A 25,040-nucleotide genomic window follows, 5' to 3' on the forward strand; every position below is an offset into this window, starting at 1 on the left:
ATCCAATAAATCTATTTATTTTATACCTTAAAAAAATCTGTTAATTTAATATGTGGGTCTATTTAAAGTTAACGTATGGGTACAAAAGTAACTTTAACTCATTTGTTATGATTATATGAATTAAAAAAATTAGAATTTCCAGCAATTAGATAATCACTTTTTAATGAATGCAATAGCAATTTACTGTGTACATGGTGATAAAAAGTTGTGCTTCATTAATCAGAAATATTACTATAATATCATTGATCTTTTATTATGTACAATAATACTGTGATGATTAATTTTTTTAGTGAAAATTTTTTGTTTCTACATTTTATGTACATATGATATAATTTTGTATTTATAAAGTATATTTTGTAGAGATACATCAAAGGCGTCCGTAGGATTATAATTATTTCTTTGGAGAGGAATTGGTAATACATTTTTTAAATGTAATTGAAATTTGAAAAATTAAATTTTTTGTAGAATAATTTAATTTTTGAATTTTTTTTCAAAAATATTCCAATAAATTTCAAAAAATAAATCATCTAGTAAAAAACAAAACTTTTTAATAGGGGGGGGTATGGCTCTTAAGCCAACTTCTCCTTAATTTAAAAAAATAAAAATTTCAAATATTCAGTTTTTGGAATAAAATTTTAAAAATATATTGCTATTCACGGCAAATTAAATTTTTTGCGAAAAAAATTCAAATATTACAAGAAATGTCAAAATCCATACATTCTTCTTCATATAAAATTAAATTTTTTGTAGAAAAATTTCAAAAATTAAATTTCAAATATTAAATTTTTTGGAGTTTTTATTTTCAGAAATCTATAGTTATTAAAAGAAAAATGAACTTTCTGGAAAAAAGATTCAAAAATCAAAAACTGTTTACATTAACTTAAATTTTTATTAAAAAATTTAAAAATACACATCAATTCATAAAATAATTTCATTACTTAAATTTCAAATATTGAATTTTTTGAAAATAAAAATTTAAAATTCTCAGTTATTGATAAAATTTTTTTTTTTTTTTGAAAAAATTCAAAAATATATAGCCTTTCACAAAAAAATCAAAAAAATCATATATTAAATTTCTAGTAAGGAGCAAAAATTTCTTAATTAATTGGGGGGAGGGCCTTTAGCCCAACTATTTCGGACCCCCTTGAATCTTCTAAATTCATGATAATAACTCTCATTTTGATAGATACTATGAATTTGTTGTAGGATAGATATGCATTTATGTCAAGAATCAATAACACCTCATTTTTCTTCTTATTCGTTTTCTTCTTATCCTGTCAAGAAGTAATAAAAATTGTTTATTTATTACACACTAAGGGGGACTGTCTAGAATGGAATGATACTATGTTTTTATAACCATGTTCGTACATTCTATATTCATATAAAATAGGAAGGGAGGCTTATATATCATAACTAATATTATTACATAGTGTAGATCCATTTTTATGCTTCGTTTATTCCTTCATGCTATCACCTATCAGATCTCAGGATATTTGTAGAGGGGAGGGGGAGGGGGCTTCGTTTTTGAATTATTTTATTTTTTTAAGAAATCCATAAGTATAAAATTTTCTGATAAAAAATTTCAAAAATTGATAGCCTTTAACAGAAAATTAAATTTTTTGGAAAAAAATTTCAAATATTATATTTTTTTTTATTATAAATGAAAAATCCATGGCTATTCACAAAAACTGAAACTTTTAAGGAATTTTATTTCAATTTTTTTTTTTTTTGGAAAATAAGGAATGAACTCGAAATTCAATATTGTAACCCTGACGATTTGAAGAATGTTTTAAAGGAGAGCTGTTTTGCTGTCATGACGTTTCATTAGATCAGCTACAAGTAGTGTGACGAGGAGGGGAATTGAATTAACAAGGACATAGGCAACAAATCCACAGCTATGACACAAAAAAATAATATTTTTGAAAAAAAATTGAAAAATTAAATTTTTTGTAATTTTTTTTCAAACATCCACAATTGTTCACAAAAAAACTAAATTTTTGGAAGAAAAATTCAAAAGTTAGATTTGTAATATAAGTTTTTGAAAAAAATTAAAATATTAAAATTTTTTTAAAAAATATCAAAAATTAATAGTTGTTCACACAAAATTAATTTTATAGGAAAAAGACTTTAAAAATCTATAAATGTTCAAAAAAAAAATATTTTTGGAAAGAAAATTCTAATTTGACTTTTTACAAAAAATTAATTTTTTGGAAAAGAAAAATTAAATTATTTAAAAAAAAAATTGTATACAATTTTAATAGGACAACAACCCCTCCAGCCCACGCCCCGCGCTTGCCCCTGCGTAAATATCAATGATAACTTGAATGTAGAAGGAAAGGAAGTTTACTCCTCAAGAATTAAATATGAATGACAGCAGCATTGAAAAAGAAAGTTCACTCTTCAGGTTGACGATTAAAAAAACAAAAAATAAAAAAACGTGTCTGATAAAAAATGCGACTGATAATTAAGTATAATCTTTGATTGCATTGCAATGCTATTAAAATGCCGTTAATTGGAGTTGAGTTAAGATTAACAATGGATAATTCCTAATTTCCTTGGCAAGTTTAAGGCTTTGGAGTTATGATACGTTTCCATGAAATACAATTACACGTTCTCATCCAATGAGATGGAAGACGCTAACAAACTAACGCAAGGAGAAGATGAGGCTGGTCAAGTTTTAAGATTAGGTTTAACGAGAGAAAGGGAGTCATCGACCAAAGAAATGTGACCTTCTTGCACTCCCGATCCGTACCTCTTGAATTTTAGCCTCTGGACATATATAGTATTGTAAAATCCGATTCAATTCATCTGTGATAGTTTGGAGGTCCGCATCAGACAGGAATGGACCACCATGCCCACGAGTATATCGTCAAGGAATGCTAGGTATTCCATGGTCGTGTGAAGAAGGTGATTCAGAATGATGGTACTCATATCCAGTGAATAATATAGAGAATATTCTACAAGATCCGAACTAGCCAAACACACAGATTTAGGTAGATTGTGAATTTAATTTACTGCTTTGAAATTATAATAACTTTATGAGATGTCATTTAATAAACACATTTGGTTATAAGCTCAATGGAAGTTCATCTATTTCTAATTTTAAATAAAACATCTCAGCGTCTTAAAAGATAATATAAACTTAATGTCATTTTGAATTTATGATTCAATTTATATAGCAGCAAAAAACTAAAAACTAGATAAGATTAGTAGCCAATTAACCGATAATTTGAAAGGATTTATCTACCGAAAGGCATTGATATGAATAATGCATTATCTGTAACAAAAAAATTACTTACATATACTTGTATGTAGAATGTTTTTGAAGGAATGAGTCATAGTTAAAAATTTTCCACATAAAAATAGCATTGATTGGCTTTTTAAAATAAATAATTCATAGTTTTTGATAGTAGGAGTTGATTACATAAATCTATTTTGTGTTCTATTTTAAAACTCATGCAACATGGCTGTAGCGCTGTAGCCTCTCCCCCCCATTAAGGATTTAATACTTTTTACTTAAGACTTTTTTTGCTCAGGATGAAAATATTTTACTCAAAAATAGGAGTAATCTTTTTTTACAATTTTTTTTCTCTTTAAATTCAAAAATTAATTTTTGTGAAGGCTGTGATTTTTGGAATATCTTTTTGAAGAAATTTAATTTTTTGTGATATGCTATAATTTTGTTTTTTTTCCTAAAATTTTATATTTGAAATTGCAAAAATAAATTCCAAAAAATCTAATTTTTTGTTAGCAACTGTCGATTTTTGAATTTGTTTTCCAAAGAAAGTAATTTTTGGAATTTTTCTGACAAAATGTAAATTCGATTTTTTTTCTCCAAAAAAGTATTATATAAATTGTTTTTCCAAAAAAATTAAATTTTGATTTTTTTTTCCGAAAAAAGTAATTTTGAAAATTTTTTCCTAAAACAAGTAATTTTTGAAATTTTTTTCCAGAAAAAGTATTTTTTCAAATTTATTTAGAACAAATAGTTTTTTGAATATTTTTCCAAAAAAAACTATTATTGGAATTTATTTTCAAAAAAAAATAGTAGTTGATTTTTTTTTTCAAAAATTTTTATTTTACCAATTAAATTTCGAAATATTTTTCAAAAAATGGGATCTTTTTATTTTTTCAAATTTGAAGCTCCCGCCCCCCTCAAAAAAATATACATTCCTGCGGACGCCCCTTGATATACCAACAGCGGTAAAAAAGTAAGACAATTTATAAACCCTACTAACATAATAATACATCAATTTCTTCAACCCCCCTCTTCAAAAACAATAACAACACACAAGTAAAGCTCAACATTATGTAAAATATATTATATGAAAAAATATGTACATATACTATAAAAAATTACAAATTTATTTCGCCTGTTTATACACACACATATATACATTGTACATATTTTAATACATACATATATTAGAATTATATTATTATAAAAATGGGAGAAACTACATACATATATAATAAAATTTCATTGTTATACATATTGGATCTTCTTATGCAAAGTATTGATTCGTATAGATGTACATATTTATTACACATAGTATTAAAAGCATTAATCTCTCTTATTTTCCTCTTCTTTAATGGGTTGGGCCTTTTTATATGTAGAGTTTTTGATGGTTGACACAAGTGTTGTTTGTGTGTGTTTTTGAAATGAGGGTTTCTATGTTGTATGTATGTTGAATATAATTATATAGGATATTTATGGTTTTTTTTATGTATGTAGGCTTGGTTTTATTGTGAATGGGTGGAGACGAGCAATTCAATTAACGTACAGTCTATGCATGGATATTATAAGGTCCGATAGAACATTGCACTGTGTCACGATATATCGTGTATGTTTCTGCGTATGATGCAAAAGGTAGGGCCTAGGAACACTAGGTGGTATGTACATAAATAATATTAAACTTGGGAGAGCCTCGTGTGAAAATAAGAAAGGAAGAGGGATTGAATATTTTTTTACTGGGTGTTGTCTGGAAATTAAAACACCTTTCAAATATCATTTCATTAACAAATAACTACAGCTTAATTTATGTTAATGATCTTCACACACTCTTTGAAAAGAATAACAGGGATGATCTTATCTGCTGGTATACCTTTTATTTCAGTCTATTTTTCAAAAGTAAAATTTGAACAAATGATTTTGTGAGGACATTTATTTTGAAAAATCATTTGAAAATGGGACAAATTTTATTCAATACGTGAGCCCTCAGCTCTAACAATTGCCTCAATTCGAGGCTTTTTTTTTCTCCTGAAGACATGTTTCACTGAAGCTGAAAAATTATAGTGGGATCAACGGGGAAATTGCTTTCATCAGAAAAGAGCAAAACTTTACTGAAATTGTTGTTAGCCTTAAGAAAGTTTAGAATCTTGTTTGCTCTTAACAACCGTCTCAACTTGCTCTGTTCATAGATAAGATGCCACGTGGTCCTCCTCTGTGATTTGGCACCAATGTCATTCCGGATTGAAAATAATAAAATGTGTACCATTAGATAAGATCAACCCTGGATTTCTCAATGCAACCGCTCTTGAGGGAAATGATGGCTTACAGATGGCATCTAAAGGCTACACACACGTTGCCAATTGTTCCCTTGCTCAAACCCTCAAAATGCACATTCATGGAGGCATTCAGGTCAGCGATGCTCGGTTGACGGATGTTATAGCCTATTGACTTTACGTATAGCCAGAACGTAAATCCAAGTAAACTCATGTCAGGGCTGTAGGGAACTACATCGATTTGAACCGGAAGACTTTTTATTGACACCCACTACAAATTTTATGTCAGAGAGCTTCATCTTCATTCTCACTGCTGGGAAGGAGCTGCTTGACAGTTTGGACAATATTCCACCTTGACCTGGTCAGAAATATGGGCGGAAGTTATTCAAGGCGAAAGAAATGCAGAGATCCTAATCTAAATGTCTCTTTCGGAGCTTATTTTTATTGCAAGAGTGAGGTGCGATGCAGGAAAAAACAACAACTCAGCAGCTGATGATGCAATTTCAAACTTTGAAATTAGATCACACAAAGTCGAGTTATAAGAGTTCAAAAGAGTGGCCATGCAACACATGCTACAGTATACACATTACTAGAATAATGCTATCAAACTCATTTTAGTTTGTTTGATCAACAATGGGGTCGGGTCAGCAAAAAAAAAAAAAAAAAAAAATGGATATAAAAATATGATTTAAAAGTAGGTCTTTTAAAGTTGTTTATAGTTAAAGTAAATTTACGAAGAATGAAGTATTTTTAATAATATAGATTAATTTCCCTACTTCCTTCCGGTCTGACTTGAGTAATGTATGTACGACATCACTTTTTTCAGCATTAGTGTGTAAAAGTTATCTTGTTTTGAGGTGTGTTTTTCTTTTTTAAAATCTACTATAGCATAGGGGAATCTTTGGGGCTTCTGTAAATTCAGCTATTATCCTAATTTATGAAAGTACCCTTGGTATTATTGTAAAATTCGTGATGTGCAACAAAAATAAATATTTGATGTTATAGTTGCCTCGGCAATTGGAACAGAAAAAATCAGTAATATATGATGTATAAGACAACCTTCTTTTATATATATTTTTTATAACCCTCTATATCAGGGGTTCTCAAACTGTGGTATATGTACCAATTTACATATGTACTGTGGTATACTTATGTAGGCAAACTCCTTCCAGGTGGCATATTAAAGAATGAAAAGGAATTCAATCCTTCCAAAAAGGCTCATTTAAATATTTTTAATAGTATTGTAAATGTAAAAAGTTTGATAACAACTGTCAGATCTATTTCTGTTCTCCGGTGAAAAATAATTATATAACCTAGTGATTCAAATTAGGCAAGGGCCTAATTCTATGAGACCAAAATTTTTTGATTAAAATAAATATTTACAAAAGTGGCAATATTGAAAAAAAATGTTTTTAGTGACGTTTCAAAGATGCCCTGGCCCAAGGGACTTACATATCAAAAAACATTTTTATCTAATTACCTGTTTATTAATGTATTTATTAGCAGACATGACTATCAAAATATGAAAATATAAGTTGTTTGTGATGCTAACCTCTAATTGAAAAGTTTTTTAGGTTTTGAATAGGATTATAGCATAGAAAAAATAACTATTTCGAATGCCGTTTCAATATATTGATTTTTATTTGTTCTTTTGATACAGTATCACGATTCACACTTGATAATACTATTTTTTTATTCACTGATAATTTCATCAGGAATAAAGCTATTGTGTCTTTGTATATTCATCAAGGTAATATTTGATTGACTTCTTTTATTTAATCAACCTCAAATTAATATTAATTTTATTATGAAGAATCATTACATTCATTTGTCATTATTTTTGAGGTTTTTTATCTTGAAATCTACGATAATCAAAAGATAGTAATAAATCAAAGTCAATTTTGCATATGATTGATATTTATAAAAACATACATAAATATGTTTAAATTTCTATGAGGTGCACCAAAGTAAATGAAATGTTTATCTCCCATTTTATCCGTGCATTTCTTGCTTGCAAACTTATGTTTGTGGCAAATAATAGATTAATGGTTCTTAGCCGGACTTTGATATACTTTTTGGGTGAGCTGAGATCTGGTGTAAATCACAATGATGGAGGGAGTGGCCCATTAAAATGAGATCACATTGAATTTTAAAATTCAACAATATATAATTTATTAATTAATAATAGAATTTCAACAAAATTAATATTTCAATATGTGTCTGAGCTCTCTTAATTATTAAAATAGACAACACCCTTGGCAGCAATGATGTCTTCCAGGTGGCATCGCATCAGAAGGCATGGTACTTACTCCGAATGTAGTACTCTGTCATGGCGTCCTATTGCTGGCTCACGGTAGCTTTGAAGGCCTCAGTCTTTGGATGACGGATATTGTAGGTCGTACCCATGAAATGCACTCAAAAGGTATATAGTAAATGGGCCAAAGGTAACTCTTTTTTTTTACACTTTCGGACCCTTTGAAATCTGAACAATTATTAATTTAATAATTAATGAAGGTTGAGTGATTGAAATTAATTCATATTTCGTTATATTAAGACCTAAAAAAATAGTTACAAATCAGAGAAACCGGAGCTCTCTAGCTTACATACAAGTCAAGAAGATGACACTTGAACGTGTAATTCGTACACTCTTTGACGCAGAGCGTCTAAGGTACCACTGTCTACGCCGTCAGCAAGTCCTTAAAGTTGAAGAGGAATAAGGGCTCTGTCAAAAGGGCCAAACATGACCCGGAGGAGTTTAAAGAAACACCCCTTACTAATCCCCTCAAGTCAATGAGAGGCCCTTGCAAGAGATGTCGGGATTTCACACCAGACTATCCAGAGAGCTATAAAAAAAGTGGGCGGAAAGAGCCTGGTGAGGATGGAGAGGCTACTTTTGAATCTAGAATTTAAAGTATTATATGTCCTCCATTGCTGGATTATTTTGTACTCTTTTTTGATACTTTTATATCCTCATCAGACCTGAAGCCAACCCCCTCGACACATCTTTCGGGTACATGTCGAGAAAAAAGCCTGCAGTGTCCTATATCCAAACACAGAAGCCCTCAAAGCTACAGTCAGCCAACACTTGGACGCCATGACAGAGGATTACATCTGTAGGAGGTGCCAAGTCTTCCTACACCGCCTGGAAGCCATCATTGCCGCTAAGGGTGGCTACATTAATGATTAAGAGAACTGAGACACATATCTATTTATAGTAATGATTTTGAAGAAATTCAATATTTAATAAATAAACTTGTTGAAGTTTGAAATTCAAAGTGCTCAGATTTTATTGAGCCATTGTGTAGAGTAGAGAATAAACAAGTATATTTCTACTGACATGAGTAAGGTAGTGAAATTTGTGGAGTGATACTTTTCCAAAATAGCACTTTATGTATGAAACCTAAAATACAACATACATACTCAAACATTCAAGTGATATATTTTACATTTTATATGCATATATATATATATATATACTGTATTTTTAAACTATTTATATTCATGCAAATATAAACAACAACGCTTTTTCAGCCTTGTTGGCCCTGGCACTTGTGTAAGAACAATAAAAATAATAATATCAAGGCAAAATAAAAAAATTATATTTTATATATATATAATAAAAAAATTAAACTTTTTTTTAATGTAAGATAATATCTTTTAAATTATGTTCGCATATATTTTATTTGACAGCCTCAACTGCAGTACATTTGCAGCCTATTTCCATATACATAACAATCATTGTCGTCTTAGTTAGTTGTTGTTGCGTATATGACTGTCTGTAAATATATCCCCGTTTTCGCTTGTCAAAAAAGGACACATTTATGCAAAATACTCTTTAAATAAAGTATTTTGCAATAGATAATATATTGTACTGCTATATTAGAGCAGGGATTCCCAGCCCGGCACTGCGAGGCTAGCAAGAGATGTCTTATGTTTAAAAAATATCATAAATCTTTTTAAATCCAAATATTTGTTCAAAATTAGATCTGAAGCGATGAAAAAGCCAGTGTTTAAGGTGTGCCATGTAAAGTGGTTTATTTTTATTTTTCGTTGGAACATGATATAATTAAACAAAACAAAAATCTTAACAAAGATAGAAAGTTTTGTGATTAATTGTTTAAATATGTATTTATTTTATACAACAATTTTTATTACTCTCACAAATTATTTTTACAATAGGCCAATTACGCTATTCTTCTTAACGAGTAGCCTATGCTTTATTATTTTTAAAAGTAGAATTATTATTACAACAACTAAAAAGTAGTATTTTATAAATTAATAGATAATTGAAATTATTCTATGCTACAAATAATTATTCATTTATATAAGGGAAGATTTTTACGTTCTTAGTTAATATTTTTCTCTTTAGATGGCGTATATGATAGCCAAACTCTCCTCTTTCAAGGCACTGACCTGCACCAACCAGAAGTAGCGTGGCAAGAAGAGTGATAATGGAAGAAAAAAATGAAGCAACTTTTATCAAAATGTATCAAATTTAAAAAAGTCCTATGTTCTAAATTTTTTTAAATGGTATACGGTTAAAGAATTTTTTTTTTTTTGTGTGTAAATGTTATTTGTTTTATGCTATTAAATTTTTTATTAGGCTTCACAGGATTTCAGGAACAAAAGGCTAAGCTCTCTCCAATATAACCCTTTATGAGCTAATTGTATCTAATAAAATTAAAAATTAAAGTTCCCATTTGTATAAAATTTTATAGGCATCAGGATATAATATAAATGAAAAAACATCAAACATATTTTTTAATAGGGAAAATATATTAAAAGAGCTTTGAGATCCTCATGGTCATATTATTTAAAAAAAGTAAATATTTATATCCATGAACCATGGCTTTAAAAGTACATTTGCGTGAATAACTATAAATAATACCCCTAGAAATTCATAAAAAATAGTAAAATATTCCACACATAGAAAAATATATGTAATTTCCTTCAAAAACATTTTCCTTATATTGATCATAAACTAGCTTTTACGACAATTAGGTAAAAGATATAGACTTAATGCTAGACCTGTTTATTTCAAAAGAGACATTGAAATACATACAGAGAGTAATGGGTTAACAAAGGAACGACCACTTACAATATTAGGCCCATATTTGTGAAATAGGGGATGTTTGTAGTTTATGAGTATGGATACGGTATAGTTTTGAATCAACTCTACTCTACATACATAACAATATTAGGTACATATACACAATAGCCAAACCTAACAAATTAAGGCTAATGTCATTCTACACAGAGTGCACAAAATAATGCAAATCTGAAGGAATGAAGAAAATTAACATTTATATAAAAAAGGAATATATTTATACGAGAAGAAAGCATGACTTAAATCCATTAAGGAACCTGACTGACGGACTGGGTTGTAGAAGAAGAGTCTCTCTTTAATTTACTAATGCAGAAAAAAACAAAATTCATGCGTGTTTAAGTAAGTCAAAATATGCTTGACGACGAGTAGTAAGCACGTATGTATATTAGAGCAGTTTGATTTCCATCTTTTTTCAAATTTCAATTACGGATAGTGCAGAAAAGTTGTCATTTGCTATGAAAATCACCTATGCAAAATTGCGTTATCCTACGTGCTCGTCCTTATTTATTCGGGTCAAGTTTTTGGGATCACTCCTTCGGATTCTCTCGGAGTGCTAAAACTGATTTAAAAAAAAATAAAAGGGTGAGCAACGTCATCCAGAACCGAATAATATAATATTTTTAGGACTGATATGTAGAAATGACCTTACACAGACTGAACTGGACGGGATTGTTGTATTCAGTCCTAAATAAAACTCTCTCAACACTACCTACGAGGTCATCGTTAGGTCGCACATGTGGATCAAATTATTAAAAAAAGAAACAAACACTCTTTACTGAGTGAAAATAGATGCTAAAAAGCCATTTTTAGTTATTTTGTATAAAATAACTATTATATACATTTTACCAAACAAAAAAGAAAAGATACAAAAATTGGGAAAATTTTGATGATTCGCACATAGTGTGCATTCTTCTTTTAACATTTTTACAAAGGAAAGATCAAAACTATTTTATGTTATTCGCTCTGTTTGCTCCATAGGGTAGCTTTTAAAAAAACTACTTTATAAATATTTTTTACAGATTAGAATAATGTGAATCATAATGAACAAATGTAAAATCATGATTAATGCAGTATTTTAGTCTTTATGGGCAAAATAAAAAGCGTTTGTCTCCTTTTAAACTTTGAACTAGATGTGCTACTTAAAGATGACATCGTAGAAAAATAAGTTTTTATTTAGAGGTTTTTAGAGGGACAAAAATACCAAGTAATACCCAAAGATGAAGAATATAATTCTCAATTTATTTCATATTAAACTTGTAGATGATTATTTGATTAAATATGTTATGGGCGATTCAGAAAAGATCTTAAAAATATTGTGATTATTTTAGAAAAATAAATCCTGTTCCAATTACTCGATTTGACCAAACTGCAGCAATTTCGAATCACTTCATGACATCAAATCTGATAGCTCTACTTTTAGCCCTCTAGCATTAATAACTATTGGTTCAAAAAAAATTCCAAACTTCAAATAATCAAAATTATTTTGAACATTTTTTTTTGCATAATTAAAATTGTAGAAGTTAAATGATTTTCATGAATCCCACTATAGAAAACTCAGGAGCTAAATTGCAAATAGTTTAATTTTATAAAATATTCCATTTTTTACCAATATTTATTTTAGACAGCAAACACATGTTTTTTATGGCAATTAATTGCATTTCCAAAATAAATTTTTGAATATCGCCTTGAGGTATGTATATGAATTTATGCAGCTACAACAATTGTATCGTTATTTAAATAAAATTCCAAACATTTTTTATGTGATGTAATTTAAAAACTCTTATTTTATTTTTTTTTAATTCCTAGGAGCCATTTAGTTTGACAACTTTTTATATTTTTACTTCAATTTATTACCCCTATATATTTTTCTAATTACACTTTATATAAACTTATTAGTTTTATTTTTTTACAATCCTAGTTCAAGTTTAATAATACTAAGTTACATAAAAAAATAACTTTTTTCCCCATCATTACATTGACTCATTTTTTCTTCAAAATAAGAATAATGAATTAGGAAAAACTTTGAATTAAAAAGAAATTACTCACTTACCATTTTATTATTAATTTCGTGAAAGTGAATTTCACAGACTTTATCAACAACGTCTTCACTCTCAAATGTTACAAAGCCAAAACCACGATGACGATTTGTTTGTTTGTCAAACATCAACATGGCATCTTCGATCTGCAATGTAAATGGAGTATTTGTAAAAGTGCCCAACACAAAAACTAAGAACCATTATGATATTGTTATATTAAAATGGTATCTAATTAAAGAAAGTTAAATGATGAAAAAATTAGGAAGGTGTCGCATAGTAAATAGGTATGTTTGCTTCTTTGCATACGTACATATGTACACACACGCATACTGCAGTGATGTTTTCATGCTATTAACTACTACTGCACAGCATTTGTACAGTATGTTTGTATATACATATATTACTATATTGCTGTCTATTCCCAAGATATTTAAAAAAATAATTGCTATTAATTTTTATTCTCCTTCTTTTTAAACAAAAATCCTTTCCGGTTAATTTTGAAGGAATAAAAACCATTATTTCACATAAAAATACAAAAAAATTACTATGCTATCGTAATCATTATATTATTCCATATCTTTTTTTAATTAGCCGGAAATGGCCATGAATATGTTCGTATATATATAAAAAACCGTATTTGAATAGCAATAATCTTTAAGGGATCTCTCTCTGCAATATACTTACATGAGTATGTAGCAGATACAATCATAAACTCCATTTTATGTAGGAATATGGACTTCAATCCATATTCAAGAACATTTCTGGAGAAAAAAGTTGTACATAAAAAGCTGTAGCCTAATGAAAATTAAGTTTAATAAACAAATCACCCCAGTTAAAATATTTTTCTTGTCATCAAATAAAAATGGCAAATGATGTTGACACAATAATTATACAACTTTTCCTTGCGATCATTTTCCGAAAAGGGAGGGACAATTGGTCCGAGCTCTACCTCAGTATCGGTGCCTCTGGTGTATTCGTACAAATTAGTGTTGGATTTCCTTTTGGAAATTATAGGCATACCGGGTCCGGAGAAAAAACCTTTACACTTCATTTTTACAACATAAATCAAGGTTTTTTGAATTCGGTAAAATTGTTCTGGATAAATACTAAAAATAAACAAAAATACAAGATCTTCTTAAGAGTCTTAGAAGCCGAAAAAATGCTCTCTGGACGTGACCAACGAATTTTGGTCTGCGCACTTTTGGACACTGGTAAAACACCAACAGAGGAGCAGTTGTTAACATGGAGCCAGACCAACTACCCTGACATGAACGTGGTGTTCGATCAGGATAGTACACCTGCAAACACGTCCAAAAAGGCCCAGAAGTGGTTGGAGTACAACTTTCCTTTATAGGCAAAGAAAATGTCCCCCTACTTACAAGATGTCAATCCATTAGACTTCACTTTTTGGGTGCATGTTGAGTCCTGCACCATCCGGCACCCAAATAATAACAACTTCAATGATACACTCTTTTCTCTGAGTGGAGGGTGAGCTACTGAAGACTTGTTCTTCCTAATAGATTCAAATTCAATTCAAATGATTTTTTTCTCAGCCTTCCCAATTTCAATTTGAAAGTGAAAAGTATGTATTTTATGTATTGATGTGTGAGACATGCGTCTAGTCGCTCTACATAAAAAAAGTTTTTGCAGTGATAGAAAAATGGTTTGTAAGAAATAGTGCTTAATTCATTTTTGTAAACCACAAGTGATCTCTCTAGTGAAAATTTTAAAGTGAAAAGTGACCTATTGGCTTTGTCACGAGGAAATTGTCTTCCAAGGAATCCTACTCCTGGGATCTTTAACTTTTGAAGCTGACGTCACAAATACATTTTTGATGTATCATCGTTCGACTTGATGTAAGACTTACTTGATTCGTTTTTTTTTCTTTCGTCTCATCTGTCTTTCTTAGATTTAATTCTTTTCACTCTACGCTTGCTGATTTTTATTTTTCCTTTTTCTCTTGTTCTTCAAAAAAAATATTATACCTATTAGTGTGTTTATTCCTGCGAGTAGGGCAATCTACACAAAAAAGGTATAATATCTATATTCATATATAATATATCCTTTGAAATGGAAGAAAATTCTAATGTCCGCCCTCCAGAGTCTAAAAAGGGCAAGATCATGTCTTATGCGAGAGTCCTTTCTAAGAGAGAGGAAACTGTCAAAAACGCACGAAACAAAATTGAACTGGGAAACTTTTGTAATAGCCTTAATAGAGTCAGAAAGGCAACGTGCTTTCAACAACGTAAATATGAAGAAGTTACCCGTCTACAAGGTAGTTATAAATTATGGTTTCACAGAAGACGAAATCGCTGGTGCACATGCCCGATATTGCTTTGGATATTCTTGCTTTTACACCAAGGTCCCTATGGTCATTAATCCAAGGCGGGAGAGATTAAAGAAATGTTACAAAAGCGATGTAACTGAACCTAAGGGTGAAATTGTGACCAATGATATGAAAATTTAAAACCTTGACAATTTTAAACTAGATATGAAGAAAAACCTTTAGGATTACTGTAGCGAATACTTTTAAAAGAGTCAACGAAAGCAGACTGAAATAAATTGTTAGTAAATTTGTTGACCTTGTTGATTGTGTTCTAGAACAAAATCTTGGAGACTCAAAAGCGGAGGAATGCTTTAAGAATTACAAAATGAAATGGAGGTCCTCAAATTATATATTTGAGGTAGTAGGGGATTCTTTGAATATCCCCCAAATAATGCCTGTGGATGAAAGTCTTGTTAATCTCCGACTTCCTGGAGTTAAAGTACGTCCCAAAGATGTTTAATATTTGGTCATCCTTGGCTGAATTGCACCTAAAAAAGACTGCAAATAAGCAAATATACACAAGGTCTAAAAGAAAAAATCAGAAATTATTAGCTAAAATAAATTGAATAAAACTTATGACCTCATTTCATCCTATTGATCAGGTACGTTCGAGCGCAGAAAACCCAACAGACGAGGGAGGAAGGTATGGTGGAAGAACAAATACACTATATCTCTAAAAAAACAGATGGACAGAAATCGTCCACCTCTGAAGTGGAACAAGAGCCAAGGGAAGGGGAATATACTGTAACAAGAGTAGACGGAGAACAGCAGAATCTTAACCCTGAGACTAAGAGGCAGAAAGGTCGGTCCCAAAAAGAAATCTTAAGACTGCCAGAAACTGACTACCCAACAAATTCTACAGGTGCTCTTTCTAAGAAAAATATTTTGCCCTTTAGGTCTAGATCTGGATCCAATCCAAAAGAGGTCATTGTCCATTGCACAATCGTCTTCCATCAGTTCGTCTTCAAAACTTGGGGTGTCTAGTTTTCATGGAAATATACAAAGTAAATGTAAATTGATCTTCTAATACAATGAAAAAATAGATATGATAACTTTTTTAACCCTAAATTGTAATTCACTGATAAAATTGGAGATAAAGTACACTTTATTCAGACTTCTACGACATCTTGATTAACCTGACATTGTAACACTATCCGGTACTATGTGCTGTTAGGAAACCCATTTTTGTGTTCCGGACTTTTATCTAACTGTCAGTGCCTTGGACAAGCAAATTTCAAATCCGAAACGTGGAGTCACACTGCTGATCAACAAGAATTTCAAACCAACAATTTAATTTCGAGAATCGGATGGGAACCTTATAAGGTATCCTGCAACCCTTCGGGAATTACTTTTGATATTCTGGGAATTTAGGGCCAAATTCGGACAACCCTGATTTTTATAGTAAAAACTTTTATCAATTTTGGCTCATAGGCCAACAATTATGAGTGGGGATTTTAATATAAAATTGGACACTAACAGATACTCTACAAACTCTAATGAAAAACCAATACCCTCGCAAAGAAAATACATTGCTCCATCATTAAATTATATGATCTTTATGACACAGCTGAATCTGTAAAAGATGATAGCCATACTTTCTTTTCTTTTGAAAAATCCTCCAAATCCGTTTCCTCAAGAATTGACCTATTTATATTCAGTAGTCTAAATCATGGCTACAATGTAGTATGATGGAGAAAAAAAGAAACAAAAGCAAGGATTTGTCAATCATGCTAGCAAGTGGAAAAATATCTGAAGATCCTACATAAATATGTAAAGAAGTAAAAACCTTCTTCTCCTAGCTGTATCAATGTTTCGATTGTATAGCACTTAAGAAGTGTTCCAGATATACCCATAAATCTGCATACTTTTGCGAAGAACGGAGATGTAGTTTCACAATTCCTCCTGATGATAATAATTTCATTGAGAAACATTTAACGATAAAAGAAATCATAACTGCTGTGAGAGAAAACGCTAAATCTAATAAACTCCTGAACCATCTAGTTTTGGTTTTGAATTTTACAAAAAATATATACTTTATATTGCTCATATTTTATTACAATTTTACGAAAAGATAATGAGCGTCAGATATTTCCCTGAATATGCGTCTGATGGAAATATCATACTGATTCCTAAAAAAAATGTAAAGCTTATAAAAAATTGCTCTTACTATGCGAAACTGTCTTTACAAGATTTTGCATACATTATTTTAAATTGCATAAACAACGTCTTGGATAAAATTTTAAATGGATCTTAGTATAATTTCTTAAAAAATGAGCTATTGGACTGCATTCCTTTCACTCTACAAACGTGTATAGAAAGTGAACAAGAGCTGCCGTTAATGGCTGTTGATTTTGCTGTGGCCTATGATACTTTATCACACGAATATATTATCAAAACTCTGTACAGAAAGGGTTTTGGAGACTATATCATTCGAATGGTGTGCTTAACCTTAGCAAGAAACAGAACAGCCATAAGGTATGAAAACCAGTGCAGTTATTTTGAGAATAAAACGGGTGTCTGCAAGGGAGATCCACTGTCTGCAACAATTTTCATCATATGCTTAGACAAACTTATTCGTAATGTTCACTCAGAAGCCACGATAAAAGGTCTTCAATTATCTGACAGAACTTTAAACTGTCTGTGCTATACAGACGACCTAACTATGGTGTATTCAGGAAGTCCTATCAAAACTTTAAAATCAATTAAAACATTTATACAAATACTTAAAAGTTTTTCTGACAAATCTAGTTTTTTTGTGAATGAAGAGAAACCCGAACTTTTATGTCCTTATGCCCCCTAATATCCGAAGAGTGGCCACAATTTTGTTTTGGAAAAAACCTCAAATTATTAGGAATATGGGTTGGCCCCAATTGTATGTTGATGAATTATAAAGAAATCCTCTGAAGGATAAAAATAGCTTTAAGCCACAACGCCTACTTAAATTTAAGCACACGGGATAGAATAAGCGAATGGAACACGTACATTGTGCCCAATATCACTCACTTGTTACGAATATCTCCATTCTGTCCAAATATAGCTTCTAAGATGAATGTAATTGAAGATTCTTTCCTTAAAACCTTAAGGAAGAAAAATATATCAACTCAAAGAATGCACAATCCAATAAAATAGGGTGACTTAATCGTAATATCATTTGCTAAATTTTGAAAATGATTCAACTCTTATTGTATCAGGAAATTATGGGGCACACAATACTTTTGGAATCTCCAATTGAACCACTTTGTAGTTACAAAAGGATTAACATACATCGACTGCCCATACTCGAGCATCTCCAAAGTCTTTGAAAAACTGGGTGAATTCTAGGCTGGACTCAAAGGATTTTGTGATGGGTCATGGGAAGTAATCAAAAAACTTGAAGTCTCCGTGGGATGGGAAATGCCTCTAAAAAATTGTATTAGCTAAAATTATACAGGTGATTTTACATTGGATGTAGCCGCAGATTAAAAAGAGTTAAATTATCTTGTAAATCAGATGTCTTTTTCCTTCTATATGTCAGTCTTAGGACATTTTTTTTAAAAGCACAGCGACCAATATTTCCTTTTAAAATCAAGATGTCTAACAATACATACACTTACACCTTTCATTACTTATTTAAGCTGTTGCAAAATCCCAAGAACTCCAAAGCAAAGCATCAAAGCCATTAAAAATAAATATCTAACTTCTCCTAAGAAAAGGCACAGTATATAATATACAAATTGCGCTCTACAACAGACGTTAACTTTGATGATACTTTACCTATATTAAGATTGTATTTTAGGACTTTGAAAGGGATTATTTGTTAATTACTATTTTATTATCATGAAGCTATCGACTGATTTTGATGATCGAAAGGTAAATTTGTATTGTAGTATATGATTACCAATGGTGATTAAAGTGAGCGTGTAGCCGCCAAAAAAAAAAAATTGGACGTGAAGGAAGTTAGCTAATTAATTAATTTATGGAGAGAGTACTTAATTTTCCTTTTTTTTTTTTTTCCTTGGCCCTTCCATTCAGGAATTTGGATCTGGAGAGTAAGACACTTTTTTAATAGTAACTCTTTTAGTTAATAGTTCAGCTGTTGTCTATAATAATATAGCAATATTTATTTATCCTTCCTTTTCTTTTTTCTTTTCAAAGAGCCTATACATTAAAATAAGTACAACAGTTGACGTGACCTTAAGCAACATCATATTCCTCAAGCATCTATCCTTTTCTTTCATCAATTATTATTGATCGATCGGTCCTTGAACTGATTTCTTAATCAGTTCATCCCTCTTCCCTACAACTAACTTTTTGAAATAAATAGAAATGTAGTGTATTTTCCTTTGATCTGTTTTAATTAAGATTAATTTTCATAGGTTGACTCTTGCATGATATAAGACAGCCTATTCCACTTATTATGAGCTCCAAGAGGTATTATATATTATTTTCTTTTTATATTCTGAGAGTCTTTTAAAAAGTCTGTACAAATTCCAAGAGATGGCACTACTGGCGTGTATCGAGGTTATGTTTATTTAGTAGCATCTCTTGGAAGAACACACAACAAGTTCCCGCCAGATCTGTTTATTACAAAATTTCAAGAACCTAAAGCTATTAACAGATAATTAAATTTTTGGCAAAAAAACTGGAATATTAAATTTCCTAGTAAAAGCAAATATTCCTTAATTGGGTGGAAACTACAACCCCTCCAGACGCCCCTTTTAAGGTCATTCTTCAAAGATAAAGAAAGTATACATATACACTTAAATTTAGGGCATAACTGTATAACACACATCAATTAAATGAAGAACTAATTTTTAATTACTTTACTAATAGAATGTAAATGCTAAGGATAAAAATGAGGGAGCACTATGCAAACTGATAAGTGGTACTACTTACTCGGCCAAACTGTTCAAAGTAGTTTTTGACGTCCTCGAGAGTGCTGGGCGCAGAGAGTCCGCCTACAAATATCTTCTTGGTTCGTGTGACCATCTGAAATAGACATACAAATAAATTAAACATTTGAGAGAATGTAGAAAGAAAAGCCTCAAAAAAGAGCTCTCCGTATAAAATGTGTGTAATGTATTTTTTAATATTTATTAAACGTTGCTGATATAACTTTATTTGAAGGTAAACTTTCAAAATACATATGTATCGGCCTAAATTCACTAAGACAAAGTATTAAGTGTATTTTGATGTCAACTGTCTATCTTTCTCTTAGTCTCTTTTTCTTCAAGTTATTTTTCTTAAATTTTATGCAGGCCTTGTAAATCTACAAACAATTCCCAACAATCGTGAGGAGTGTCTGCAGTTTACTTTGTTTTTTGAAAAAAATTTGATAAATCTATTGTTATTTACAAAAAACTAAATATATATTTAAAAAATTAAACTTTTTTAAAAATCCATAGCTATTTACAAAAAATTACATTGAGTAAATATATTCAAAAATTTAATTTTTTGGAAAAAGAATTTAATTTCAAAAAAGAATTTAAATAATTTAATTTCAAAAAAGAATTTAAATAACTTAATTTTAAAAAAGAATTTAAATGATTTAATTTTAAAAAAGAATTTAAATGATTTAATTTCAAAAAAGAAATTTTTTGAAAATTTTTTCGAAAAATCTAAAGCGAGTAAGAAAACATTAATTCTTTTTGAAAAAAAAAAAAAATTAAAATCCACAGTTACTCACACAAAATTAAGTTTCTTGTAGAAGATATTTCAAATATTAAATTTTTGGAAAAAATTTCAAATATCCACAACTATTCACAAAAAATTTAATTTTTTGGAAACATGAAACTTTTTGGTCTGTTGTATAATTTGGCCGAATTACCTTTTTTTAAGAAAATAAATATTTGGAAAAAAAAATTTACGACTAAAAGCCTGTAATTTTTGTCATCTCTACCAAACAAAAAATCCTTAATTTGAGGAGGGGACAGACCCCTTCCATTCCAGCCCCTGCGGATGCCCCTGATCATTGAACAATCCTTTTCTAGCTTAGAATAATTGACTAACTACCAACTGATTTTCGGCCTTTGCCCCCGTTTTTTTAAATTATTCGGGGGAAAGGTTGGGTGATACAATAAAGGTAACAACTTAATGTTCCTACATATATTCATATATAATAGATATAGATAGGATTTTTCTGTGGTACTCTTGTATATAAAAGTAACAATCATTGTATATACACATTATAGATTATCGAAAATAAATTTTGTCAAATATTGGAAAAAGAAGAGAAAAAATTGTTTGTTCAATATACAGAAAGAAGGAGTGAGTGGAGGAAAACGAAGGAAAAATAAAGCCAATACCAACTAACACCCTGTACAGTGTACAATTCTGTCCTTTGTTTGTAAAGCCTTATATTTCAGTGTTGTGTCTGTCCTTATCTAGGCAAAGGACCGAGCCCCAGTCCGGTCCGGTCCTATCCAATCCAGTCCCACTTGTCGGACCTTAAAAAATGTAAAATCGATCCCTCGTGACGTCAATCAGTGTGTTTTTCTTCTTTTAACTATTTCATTATATAATGAAATAAATTATAAAACTAATCAACAATATAAAATTTGTGTATTATATTGTATTACCGTAAAAAATATAACACTTTTTGCAAGAAATGTGCAACAATCTTAATACATATTGCATACACCTTATTTGCCTTAATAAACCATCTATATTTTTATGAAAAATTCCCAGGACTGAGGGTCCTAAGGACCGATAGGACTGGTGATAAGACTGGACTGGATCGAATAAATAAGTATTGACACAGCATTACTTATTATCCATATATGAACAACCACCAATTTTTGTCATTGCAAAAGATTTTTGAATTAATTTTAGTCAACTTAAATTGTTTGCTAAACAATAGAGTTCATGACTAATTTATCAAAGCAAACAAATCTATCATTTATTCTGGAGAGGAAAGGCAAAAACTAAAAAAACATGTTGATAACAAAGCGAGTTGTTAGAGGGGGAAATTTGGACATATAAATATTATGTGCTCATTAAATTTATCAGTCAGCGCAGAATCTAAAACTGATCTCAATTTTTCTCTCAGTCATCTGAATTCCAAAATATCTGGGATTATAGTCATTCAGGACTATTATAGTTCAGAGTTATTTTTTTTACCCTAAATACAATCCCGAAATTAATAGAAGGATTAATAAAATTTATGTAAATGTGTTTTATTGATTCTGTATCTTGTTCTGAATCGATATATTTCTATTTATAGAAATATAAATGGAGGAAAAATTTATCACTTTTCTTTAGACCCTCATAACTTATTTATAATACATAGTGATAATAAATATTATAAGTATATATTACATGTATAATTTAAAGAAAGATGAATTTAAAAATATACATCTCCATGGATTTTAATTCGATTTTGTTGAGATTCCATTTTTTATGGGGTTGTTCTAGCAAATAGTTAACACTATCATCATATTTTTCCCCATTTCAACGTCAATTTGATGATATCATGCCTCGTAAAAGGAAGATCCAGGTAATCAAAGGAAGATATTTTTAACTTGATCGTCCATTTAAGATATGTTCTAATTCGTTTTCCAAATTTCACGAGAGATGACGGGAGGAGATTTCATCGGGGGAAAACTAACAGACCTCATAAAGGAGTAAAGTGGACTCCTTCCTTGTGAATGAGATACCAGGATCCTAACAATAAAACAATCCATTCACGATGATAAGATTATTTTAACATTTTAAAATGGGATCATTTAAAAAATACAGAAACGGAATAAAATTTTTTGACGATGTATATTTTAAAAAAACAACAACATATATTTAAAATTATAAAACAAATATTTTTCTATAACATAAACTACGATATTCTCCATCACTAAGTATCATTAATAAGTTATCAGGGTCTAATAAAGAGTGTTGTTTTCCCTCAATTTTCAACCGACAAATGGAAATAAATCGACTTCAGAACAAGATACAGAATCAATAACAAAACATCTATACATAAGTTTTACTAATCTGACTTTTACTTTGGGGATTGTTTTAGGGTAAAAATGACTCTGGACAATAACAGTCCGAAATTCATAACTTTTCAGCCTAAAAATGGAAAAATATCGATTCAAAACACGATACAGAATCAATAAAACACATTTAAAGTATAAGTTTAATTAGTCCTACTTTTAATTTCGGGATTGCTTTAAGGGTAAAAAATGTCTTTGAACGATAATAGTCCCGAATTCCTATCAAAACAGATATTTCAGATTTTAGATGAGTGAGAAAAAAACTGACATCAATTTTGGATTCGGCACTCAAATATAAATTCCTTTTTTGGGTATGAATTCATTTGTACAAAATGAGTCCTGTGTAATAGGTTTTACTTACAAACAAATGGCAGAATTATAATACTAATAGAAATAATAAAATTTCCCATTATCTTACCTCAATGAAAATGAAAAATAACGTTTCTACAGGGTACTTATTATTTCGACAGAAAACTATAAAAATCAATAAAAGGATATATTGCTCTTATTTTAAGAAGTATTAGAAACATTTTGGCAAAAAAAAATTAATTAAATACTTAACATCAACTTTATTTTATCTCACAACCTAAATAAGGACCCAAAATCAGTTGCTAGTAGCTTGTCTATTCTTTCCAACAATATATATAGTATTATTCAATGCCCAATTGTGGATAATTGTTCACAGTTTAAAAAATGTCATTCTAATTCAACCAATCATTATCAAATTGTACTTTAGATGACTACCCTGCTCCCCCCCCTCCTCCACTAATTTGTTCGTTCCTTCATGAGAGGACTTTCTGGATCCTTTTAATAAAAATGACATTTGAGTGATGACTGGGACAACTTTTTTTATGGATATAAAACATTTATCTTTTGTTCATTTATGCTATTTCCCCAATATATTTTTTTACTTCCTCAATAAGCAATGATGAATATGCTCATTCATTATATTCCCAGATAGGGTTCATCATATTCCATTCTGGTATGCTCTCTCTCTCTCTCTCTTTAATTGATATTGGATATATACCTCAAGTTAATAGGATCAAATTTTACTTTGTTGTAACTTAGGATGATTTTATTTTTACATTAGAAAGTAAGTAAAGGGGCATTTGCATGGTTATATTAGAGAAAGAGGGGGAGGGGGAGGAGGAAGGTAAGTCTTGGTTTTTGTGAAAAAAATTCCAAAATTTATATAAAAAAATTTTTTTTTTTTTAAATTCATAGATGTTCACAAAAATAAAATTAAAATATTTAAGGCTATTGAAAAAATTAATTGCTATTCACAAAAAATAAAAATTCAGTGTATAAAATTTTTCAAAAAAAAATCTTAAAAATTAAATTTCAAACTATATATATTTTTTTTAAATATTAATTTGTTTGGGGAAAGAAATTAAAAAATCCAAGGTTGTTTACAAAAATTTTAAGAATCCACTAATATTCACAAAATATGTAGTTTTTTTTTAAATGATCTGAGAAATTACATTATTTGGTAAAAATTTGGAAAATCCACAGTTATTGACCAAAATTTCAAAGACATAATTTCTAATATATAATTTTTCATAAAATTGAGATCAGTTTTGGATTTTGCAGAATATATATTTGTACAAAATTTCCCCCTCTAATAGTTTGCTTTGTTGTCCACATGTTTTTTTTAGTTTTTTGCCTTTCCTCTCCAGAATCAACTATATTTTCCAGATTTTTTTGATTTGATAAATTAGTCATGAACTCCATTGTTAAGCAAACAATTTAACTTGACAAAATTCACAAAAAAATTTCATTTTAAATATTTGAATAATTGATTTTTTTGAATTTTTTTTCCAAAATCAACAGTTTTCTAGAAAAATTAATTTTTTTTTTCCAAAAAAAAAATCAAAAATCTACAGTTATTCACATAAAATTTCAAATAAATTTTTTTGGAAAAAAAAAATTAAAAAATCCATACATGCTCACAAAAAGTTAATTATTAAATTTTTTGCTCTGTAGCATAATATGAACACTTTTCATCTATGTATATATAAAGTAAATAGCAAAAATTCTTTAATTTGTGGGGTGCTGCATTCCCTCCAGCCTACCCCCTGCATACGCCCTAGAACTATAGA

At 29.7% G+C, this 25,040-nt stretch overlaps 1 protein-coding gene across 2 annotated transcripts in view; it reads right to left on the reverse strand.

Annotated features, from left to right (window-relative positions):
• Positions 1-25,040, reverse strand: part of Rbp6 (RNA-binding protein 6) — a 135,165-nt gene that overhangs the window by 59,886 nt on the left and 50,239 nt on the right. For both annotated transcript variants that reach the window (XM_040723270.2, XM_040723269.2), the window contains exons 5-6: positions 19,850-19,942; positions 12,663-12,794 (exon numbers count right to left, since the gene is read on the reverse strand). In XM_040723270.2, the coding sequence (XP_040579204.1) occupies positions 12,663-12,794; positions 19,850-19,942 (225 nt within the window). The remainder of the gene's footprint in view (positions 1-12,662; positions 12,795-19,849; positions 19,943-25,040) is intronic.

The sequence above is a fragment of the Lepeophtheirus salmonis genome, chromosome 13 (assembly GCF_016086655.4).
Source record: "Lepeophtheirus salmonis chromosome 13, UVic_Lsal_1.4, whole genome shotgun sequence".
NCBI lineage: Eukaryota > Metazoa > Arthropoda > Copepoda > Siphonostomatoida > Caligidae > Lepeophtheirus > Lepeophtheirus salmonis.